Here is a 9,900-nt window from a genome sequence, read left to right on the forward strand (position 1 = left end):
ATAAATATTATAAAATATTACATTTTGTAATCAGAGAACTTGATAAAAACGGGTTAATCAAATTATCTGTGAAATAAGAAATTTAAGCATTATAATATTTGCATGACATACAATTTAACTCTATTGAGAGTTAGAGTTGGCCCATTTTCACCGACTCCAGTAACCCTAAAATTGCTTCCGACTCCGCAGCCCTGGTAGGAAGACATGTCAAGTTTGACACTTTTTTTGTTGGGCATGGGATAGTACAAGCCTAAGCTGAGGCTGTAGATATCCAGCAGGGCAACCTTGGTGCTTTTAAGAAGTTATTGAAGAGACATTTGTTCTGTAATATGAAATATGAGAATTGAGGTTTTGTGCATCATAAGCGCTGGTCACTTATTTGTTTGTGTTTTAACTGTGTCTTATCTGTATTGTGCATGTTTAAATTGTGAGCCGCTCTGTAAGAAGTGGGTTATAAATAAAATAAAACATAAACACATCCCAGCGTATCTCACAGCTCACTGCTGCTGCTTCCCAAGTGTGTGTGTTTTTTTAAGCAGAAGAAACCTTTAGCTAACAAGGTGTATGAGAGCCGGTGGAAGGCCATCACTGTGCCTTAAGAGCAGAGAGGAAGCAAGGGATCTCTCCTGCACCCTATTCTCTTGACGTTCACGTAATGGTTTTATGGAACACCTTTTTAAATGTTCTTCACCTGTTGAAAATAGTTCTTAGAGATTGTTTTGCTAACTCCTGCCTCTGCTGGCTCCAGTCTCAAAGTGACTGCCATGACCTCCAGTGGCAGTCTCATAAGACAGTTGCAAGAGATCACAGCAGCCATTATGGCAGTAGAGCAGGGTTCTGGGGATTGCTCCTGCCATATCTAGCCACTAGATCACTAAGGGATGTACTTTAGGGCAGGGGGTCCAGAACTGGGGACTTGTTTTGCTCAACGACGTGGGGGTTTGCTCTTTGTGGAGACTAGACCAGGCCCTATGGCCAGCTTTGGCTGAAAGCGAGCAGCAAAGTTTGGCCACAGATTCAGTTCTGGCCAGAACTGATGAAACCAGGACCTCCAGTTTTGCTGGGAACGGCAGACATATTTCCTCTATATCAGCATTTTTGCAAAGTATGGACAGCAGGAATTGGGGGAAGGGGGGCTCAGATGAGACATCTAGCCTCCCATTTCAATTGGAAGGATCGATGGGGGCCCTGGGGTCTGTATGATTGAAGGTCATTGTGGATTGCATAAAACACTCTATACCAGTGTCTCTCAAACTGTTTTAGTTCTGGCACACTAAACGGAGCAAATGTTTTTCATGGCACATTATAATTGAAATGATAAAATTGCAAAATCAACAAAAATAAATTTGAGAGCTATTTATTTAATTTTTTTTAAGCTATGTATGGTTAATTGTAACAATGGTGAAAAAAGATTGATTAGCAATTCTATTCTATGGGATGGATGTGCTTGTATTTGAGTGCAAATTTAACTCAAAACGCAGCTCGATAGCCAACAAGGAAACCCGCGTTTCATCATTCACCATCTGCAGTTCTCTTTTATTCGATTTAATTTGTCAGAGCTGAAAATTCAAGTTCACAAAGATAAGAAGATCCAAATGGAAGCAAAGCCTTGATTGCTTTGTTTCTCAAGTTAGGAGAACAACTGCATAAAAATTAAAACTAAAATTACTTGCTGTTAGTTTTCACGTCAAAGAATGATTCTTGTCTGGGTGGTCATAGCTTATGCACACATTAACAGACTCTTGCGTACACGATGTACATGTCATCTATTGCAGTGTATATTTATGAAGAGAATTTTGAAAAGTAAAGTAAAATTCTGGAATCTCTCATGGCACACCTAGAATTTCTTTGGGGCACTCCACTGTGCCCTGGCACACAGTTTGAGAGACATTGCTCTGTACCATTTGGCCTAGCAGCAACTCCAAGAACCACCTCAAAGGTGGTTGTAGACAATGACACGGGGGCAAATTTTTCCCCGAACCCAACCCCATGAGTTTTGTCCCTGCCCCATTCCTGTAAGCTCTGCCTTAACCGCACAAACCGCGAACACTTATGATTTTTTTTGTTTGTTTTTGTTATTAAATCTTTATTGATTTTCAATTTAAATTTAATACAGAAAGCAATAGTCATAATAACATAAAAACATAAAATTAATTTTACATCCAATAAAGAAAACATTATTTAACTATTTATGCTCAAGTCCTCGTTCTAGATCCAAGTTTTAGAAATAGCGAAAAAATAAAAGAAAACAAGAAAAAATAAAATTTATAGCAAGATGCTAAAAACTATAGCACTGAAAATGAGATCTCATAATTATATATAGGGTTCAAGATAGTCCTCCATCCAGATGAGACATTGCCACAAAAGTTGTCAATTGAGATGGTTCAAAGAATACATACTTGACAGAGCGGTAACACACTATACATTTACATGGATGTCTCAAATAAAAGGAAGCCCCCCAAAGATATAACCTCAGATTTCAGAAGAAGAAATTCACGGAAAACTAGGGACACCCCTCCTCTTCAGGATCACCGAGCTGTGGAACGGCTTTTCTGCCCCGCTTTGGAGTACGACCTCCCTCCAACGCTTCCGAAAACATTTGAAAACCTAGTTTTTTTCTAAAATGTAACTACTCCCCCCCTCTTCGATATGCTAAGTCCCTCTATCTTCCTCTTTACTAAGTCCTTCCCCCTCTTCATTGGAGTTCCTTTCTATATCAATTCCTGTAAACCCCGATATCTACCCTACCTGTTGTTTTTACCATTTATGTTCTCTTTTATATATACGATTGTAGTTCTACCCTTTCTTCCCCCGTATATCTGTTAGTTTGTATGACATTATTTATTATTTTGTATGATAGTATGTCAAACCTATGTATCCTTTTATAATTAATCTGATGTCGCTTAGCAAATTAAATTAAGCAATTCAATAAGTCAAAAATAAACTTGAACTTGAAACTATACAAACTTAAGGTTTAGTTTAGTTTTAGTTTAGTCTCCCTTATAAGATCAGGAAACATCTGTACTTTAACAACCAAGAAAAACTTTTTGTCTATTTTTAAAGTAAAGTCTTAATAACCATGTTTTATCTAGCGGAAGCACCACAGTTATAATCAAGTTGCTGGTAATACTAAGTCCTTATCAGAAGTCTCTAATAATTCTGAAACATTTAAAGTTTGTTGAACCAAATTTTTTTTACTGCTCTATAGAAGCTTTCATCGGTAAATAATAAACACGTGAAAATGGTGGTAACATTTCCTCTGATACTTCTAAAATATCCACTAAATATCTCTTAAGCATTTCTCTAGGATTTACCATCTCAAGTTTAGGAAAATTAATTAATCTTAAATTACTTATGATTTTAAAGTTTTTGATGCTTGTGCAGATGAGGACAGAGCTTGCAGAAATGGGGTAGGGACAGGAAAAGAATTCACGGGGATGGGACAGGAAAATGAGTTCCTGTGGGGACTGGGGAAAAAATTTGTCCCCATGTTATTCTCAAATGTGGTGGCTGTAACTTGTCACCGAGGGAATGCGGGTGGCATCCTTTTCTTGGTGGTTGGCGATCCACACTTCCGTGGCTTGTTAAAGTTTGGACTTTAAGCATGGTCTCTCAATGTAGGTTACCCCAGTCTCTGCCCTACTTAGGAACACGTGGTTCTGCCACTCTCTTCAGGGTACAGATAGAGGTTTACCTTACAGGACATTGAGCGAATAGGGGATGGACATTTTAGGTTAGGTAGGGAACACTTCCAGGTCATGGACCTGGGGGGCCGCCGCGGGAGCGGACTGCCGGGCACGATGGACCCCTGGTCTGACCCCGCAGAGGCAATGCTTATGTTATTTTGTTTCCTAGAAGGGCATTCATAGCTGCCAGTTTGAACTTTGTGGATGTGGAATGATGAAATGAGACCTTCAGATCTAAATATCTTTAATGTCCCCTTTCTGTCTGATGAACTAATAATTTTCTTATGGTCTGTGATTTACCAATATTTATTTATTGGCATTTTTAACCTCCATTATTCTGCTCATTAGAGCACATTCAAAACCAAAGCGAGTCCTTTTATTTTTAGTGTGAAATACTCAAACTTGTAAAAAGCAGCGACATCCACAAACATTGGTTTAGGTTGTTCACGCTGCAGCTAAAAACTGAGATTTGAACAACCTAGGTAGGACTAGAGGGTTCAGAACCCACCTCGCCCTCAGCTGCTGTATCTTCACGGTGTTGGACTGATGTGATCTAGTTCAGGTGTGTGTGCTCCATCTAGAGGTAGCTCAAAGTCAGTACCATACAGGTACAGTATGCAAACCTCTTTGGGGACAAGGACATAGTCTAAATTCATGCCTGAGATAATAGAGGCTTAAGTGACTTGCCCAAGGTCACAGGGAGCAGCAGTAGGATTTGAACTTGGCTTCCCTGTTTCTCATTTCACTGCTGTAACCACTAGGCATTCATCCTAAATCATACGTACAACTGCGGAGACAAACAAGTCACTGGACTCTGAAACTTAAGAATCACGATACGTAGGAGGATCCGATTTTGAGCCAGAGTGTGAGTGCACAGAACGATTTACTTTATCGCGTCTTTTATCCAATACATGCCTCATTTTGACCTTGGGTTATTGGATCCACTAGAGCTTGTGTACCTAGAGGATGAGTGTGGCATGGGATCGAAAGATCTCTTCTGCTGTCACCAGATGGTTGATTTTATAAAGCGACATGCTCAATTGGAATTGCGTCTTGAAGTGACCCCCCTAGAGCTTGCAGTGCTGGGAGATAGCGGTAGGGGGGAGTACTTCTTGGTTTTATACAGCTTTGTTGCTCCATGAGCCAGCCCCTACTAAGTATTGGCTTTAGTGGAAAGCTATTTTGGGTAAGCACTTTGACCCTAAACACTGGGAGAAAGTCCCACAGTCCTTATTGAGGGTCTCCTCGATAGCTAGTAACTTGGTGGAGAATGGCTATAAAATGTTATATCAATGGTCCTATACTCCTCCCCCCACCCTTCACAATGTTTGGCTCAGTTTCCGCTCTTTGCTGGGTGGCCTCTGGTCAGCAGGGCAATTTTCACACATCTGGTGGGATTGCTCTAAGGTGCAGATCTTCTGGGACCAAATCATGACTTTCTATCTTGGGTATTGCATGTCCCCCTTCAGCGAGCTTTAGGCTGTTCTCTTCTGAGTCACATTGGGTCTTCTACTGTTGGCAGCCTACTAGAAGCGACCTGCCTTGCCTGGGTTACCAGTGCTCTTGCGGAAAATCCCTGTTCAATACTATCTAGGAATGGCTTGAATCTTGACAATGTAGAGGCACGTCCTGTGGGCAGTCGGCCCCTGCTGCCAGCGCCTCTCCTCCTCCCTGATGTCTCTCCTCTTCACGCCTCCTCTTTGTCAAGGCCCCATCTGGAGGGCCTCTGCACATATGCAGATGTCAACATGATGACATCATGCATGCGCATGATGTCATCATGGCAACATCTGCATACTTCCAGGTGTCCTCGAGCCACGGCTCGTAAAGTTTGCGAGACACTGGGTTTATTGGAAATGAGCCTGTTTTCTGTTGCTGTGTATTTTTTGCTTGCTTTTGTTACAAATATTATTTTAAAAAAATGCGACTTAAGAATCACAATGCCTGGCATCTTTCTCCTATGTCTTTTGCTGTGGATAAAAATAGGGCATTTCTTGATACCCACTTCTCCTGTGCAAGGGCAGCAGGGGTGTGTGGAGGAGGAGCCTAATGCATTGAGCTGAGAACCTGGGGAACTGGGCTCGATTTCCCACTGCAGCTCCTTATGACCTTGGGCCAGTCACTTAATCTTCCATTGCTCCGCCAGGTATTTGACTTGGATTGTGACAGAAAAAATACCTGCATATATTAAATGTAAATTGCTTTGGTTGTATGCACAGAAAGGTGGTATATCAAATCCACGCCCTTGGCCCTTTGTTGATGTTTGTGACTCTAGGAGGTCTTTCCACTTGGTGTAGGAAGTCGGACAGAAAGGGGACATTAAAGGTATTTGGGTTTGAAGGTCTCATTTTATCATTCCACATCCACAAGTTCAAACTGGCAGCTATAAATGTCCTTCTAGGGAACGAAATAAGAGCGGCAGGATGAGTTACAAAAGAGCAACAGCAGCAGCATGAGAATTGCACATGGACTCGGTAGAACAAAGGCTGAAGTTTTGTACTGAGATTACATTTTTTTGCAGAAGCATCACGAACTGTAGAACTCTAGTTTGGATTGAAGTTGTATTCATACCATTTTTCTGCCTTTTTTGTTTTTAAAGGTGCCCTTACAGAGTGTTATGATGAACTGGGCAACCGATACCAGCTTCCGGTCTACTGCCTGGCACCTCCAATCAACATGATTGAAGAGAAGAGCGACATAGAGACTCTGGATATGCCCGACCCGTCCCCCAACTCTGGCTATGAGTGCCAGTTGCGTCTTCGCCTCTCCACAGGCAGAGACCTGAAACTAACAGTCCGCAGTACAGACACAGTCCATCACATGAAGAGGCACTTGCATACTGTAGAAGGGGTGGAACCCACAAGTCAACGCTGGTTTTTTTCGGGCCGGCCACTGACAGACAAAATGAGATTTGAGGAGCTGAAGATTCCCAGGGACTATGTGGTACAAGTTATTGTCAGCCAGCCTTTAACAAATCCCATACTAGTAGAAAACTAACCACGTCTCATCTCATCCTTTGTGCTGTCTATGCACACTTTTTTCTAAGAAGGAAGAAAAAAAATACTTCTGGTGGATTTCTGTCCCCGAGGAATGACTAGCAGAAAAATGTTCCATCTGTGATGGAGAACTTAAAACAAAACAAAGCCCAGGAAAAGAAAGTGACAGCTGCTCCTTGAGTTTCTAACTTAGTTGCAAGAAACCTATTACAGCAGAAAGATGCAGAATTCTCTTTTTTTGTGGGAGTTTGTTTTGGCTCTTTTTTTCTTTTTTTTTCTTTTTTTTAAACAGTTCCAAAAATGTGTTTGCCTGTAAGTGGAGCCTTTATCAACAGAGAGAAGCACTTTTTTATGTCACAGGTTATTGTGAAGATGATGAAACAATGCACCAAACTGTGCTGAAGTATTTTGCGACGGCAGCATCTTCCCCCCTTCCCCCCCCAAAGACTCTCATATGAGCAGCTGCTGCTGCTGCCTTTCCTATGCTTTTGCTTTTGTTCTGTTTGTTTTATTTGTTGTGTGGAATTATGGAGCACAGCAGTGATTACTGCACACCGATAGATGAAGTTTTCAGCTGTAATATGAAGTTGCAGCAGTGCTCCCTCCCTCCTCCCCACTGTCGTTTCTTTTTAGCATTAAGAGCAGCTACAGGGCAGTACATTCCAGCATGACAGCAATGAGGCTCTGGTTTATCTTGCAGTGTAGGCAATAATTTTAACCTTTTGACAGCATCTATGTCACTCAGTAATGTTATTGCACAATTGTGAGGACAAGCGGTAGAGAGGTAAGGTGTTTCAATTATGTGCATGCCTCCCTCCAGGGAATTATAACCTTGCAGGATGGGTTTTGGTTGATTTTCAAGGGGGCTTTATAAGCTTTGATTCAAGTAGAATACAGCTCAGGGGCTGCAGATGTAATGGAGCAGAGGCCAGAATGAAAATCGCAGGTTAAACGGAAACAAATCAGATCTGGAACAGTAGACCGTGGTATGAGGCTGCAAGGTGGGGGCATTAGGAACTATTTCTTGAGAGCAAAGGTGGCAGACGCATTGACTGGCCTTCCAGAGAAAGTGACGGAGACGGGCACAAAGGGAGGGGAAAGCCTGAGATGAACTATGGCACAGATTGGCACACTAGATGGGCCTTCAAATCCATATGTGGTATAATGGGCTCATTTGAAAGCAGTGCACCTATATTTAGGTACCCAGTGAGGGCCTGCTTTTCTTCCTAAAATAACCACCTAAGTGTTATGTGTACATTATAGATTCTATTAGTTGCACATGTGAATGTGAGTCCCATCCGCACTGCCTCTCTGTATATTATCCCAGGACAAGCAGGCAGATATTCTCACTAGTGGGTGATGTCATCCGACAGAGCCCCGATACGGACATCTATTGGATTTACAGTATACGCGTATGCAGACGATATCCAATTATTACATCCTGTAAATACCAAAAACCCGCAAGAAATAATATCAATAAATGAGAAATTACATCAAATTTATGACTGGCTTGAAACCAATAGACTCGCTTTAAACATTCAAAAATCAAATCTTATGTTCTTTCCTTGGAAAGATGGTGAAACTCTTTCTTCTGTTATAACTATTAAAGGCATTTCATTAAAAATGACTAATAATGTTAAAATTCTTGGCGTTACCTTTGACAATAAATTGTCCTTTCATGATCATATAAGTCAAGTCGTAAGATCTACTTTTTATAGACTTCGTCAGATCCGATCGATATCTAAATTTTTATGTTCAAAATCATTGAATATCTTAATTCATTCACTTGTAATGTCTAAATTAGACTACTGTAATATTCTATTTACAGGTTTGTCACAGAAAGAAATTAAACGATTACAAATAATCCAGAACTCCGCAATTAAATTAATCTATAAGGCTAAAAAATTCGATCATGTCACACCCCTGTTTAAGAAAGCCCACTGGCTCCCAGTAGCACATAGAATAGTATTCAAACAATGTTTACTCATTTTTAAAGCTTTAGAACACAAAACTCCTGCCTTTATATTTAGACTTTTAATACCCTATACTTCCTCTAGATCTCTTAGATCTCAAGATCAGCAACTTTTAGCTATTCCCTCACTAAAAGTTATTAACACAAGGCGTAACACTATCTTCTCCATAACAGCCCCTCAATCTTGGAACAATCTTCCATTGTACCTAAGACAGGAAAAAAACTTAACAAAATTTAAGTCAGAACTTAAAAGTTTTCTATTTATAGACGCCTTTAATAACTGATTTTTCTTTTTTTTTCCTCTCCGCAACCATAATTTAAAAGGTCAATTGTCTTTGTCCCCCTTCCTATTGTTTTTCCCCTGAATTTAATTAAATATTTTAAATTTGAATTAGAGATTGTATTATCGAATGTAACCATTAAATAATTTTTCCTTTTGTTTCACTATAACCTATTTAAACTACTTTTAAATGTAATGTTATTTGTGTTATTTGTATTTTAGATAATTGTTTGCTTAATTTAATAATTGCAAGTGTGTCACCAACTATTTTATTTGTACATCGCCTTGAATTTTGAATTGGCGATAAATCAAAAATACCTAATAAACTTGGATAAAACTTGGATCTTGCAAGCATGTCTTGCTTGAAGAAACTCAGAAGTTTCGAGATGCCCGCACCGCGCATGCGCCAGTGCCTTCCCGCCCGATGCACCGGGCGTGTCTCCTCAGTTCTTTTTCTTCCGCGGAGCTGAGAAGTCTATCTTCAATTTGCGCCCATTGAATCTCTTTTTTGCCTTCTTTTTTGCCGTGGGTTGAGTTCTTTTGGCTCTCCTGTGCATTTATTTCTTTCTTTGATTTCTTTTTTCAAAAAAAAAAAAAAAAATTTTTTCCTTCCGATACCGGGTCGGCCGCGTGGCTGGGGCCTCGCGCCTTCGACCTTGCGGCGGAGCTTTTCCGGCCTATGTCCCGGCCGATTACCGGTTTTAAAAAGTGTAGCAAGTGCCAGCGCGCGATTTCGCTCACGGACCCTCATCGACGCTGCTTACAGTGTCTGGGACCGGATCACTTCCCGAAATCGTGCCGGCCTTGCTCCACTCTGACGGCGAAAGCGTTTAAGCGTCGCTGTCTGCTGTGGGAGTCCATGTTCAAGATGGAAGCTTCATCGGATCCTGCAGCTTCGACATCGACGGGTGCTTCGACTCCTTCGGCAAAGCCCTCTGCCTCCCCGGCTGCTTCGGGCCTCCTGAA

General features: G+C 41.1%; 1 protein-coding gene across 2 annotated transcripts in view; it reads left to right on the top strand.

Moving 5' to 3' along the window:
• Positions 1–9,258, top strand: part of UBTD2 (ubiquitin domain containing 2) — a 33,651-nt gene extending 24,393 nt beyond the window's left edge. For both annotated transcript variants that reach the window (XM_033927797.1, XM_033927798.1), the window contains one exon: positions 6,286–9,258. In XM_033927797.1, coding sequence (XP_033783688.1) covers positions 6,286–6,683 — 398 coding nt within the window. In that variant the 3' untranslated portion in view covers positions 6,684–9,258. The remainder of the gene's footprint in view (positions 1–6,285) is intronic.
• The last annotated feature ends 642 nt before the right edge of the window (positions 9,259–9,900 follow it).

The sequence above is a fragment of the Geotrypetes seraphini genome, chromosome 18 (genome assembly GCF_902459505.1).
Source record: "Geotrypetes seraphini chromosome 18, aGeoSer1.1, whole genome shotgun sequence".
Classification (NCBI taxonomy): domain Eukaryota; kingdom Metazoa; phylum Chordata; class Amphibia; order Gymnophiona; family Dermophiidae; genus Geotrypetes; species Geotrypetes seraphini.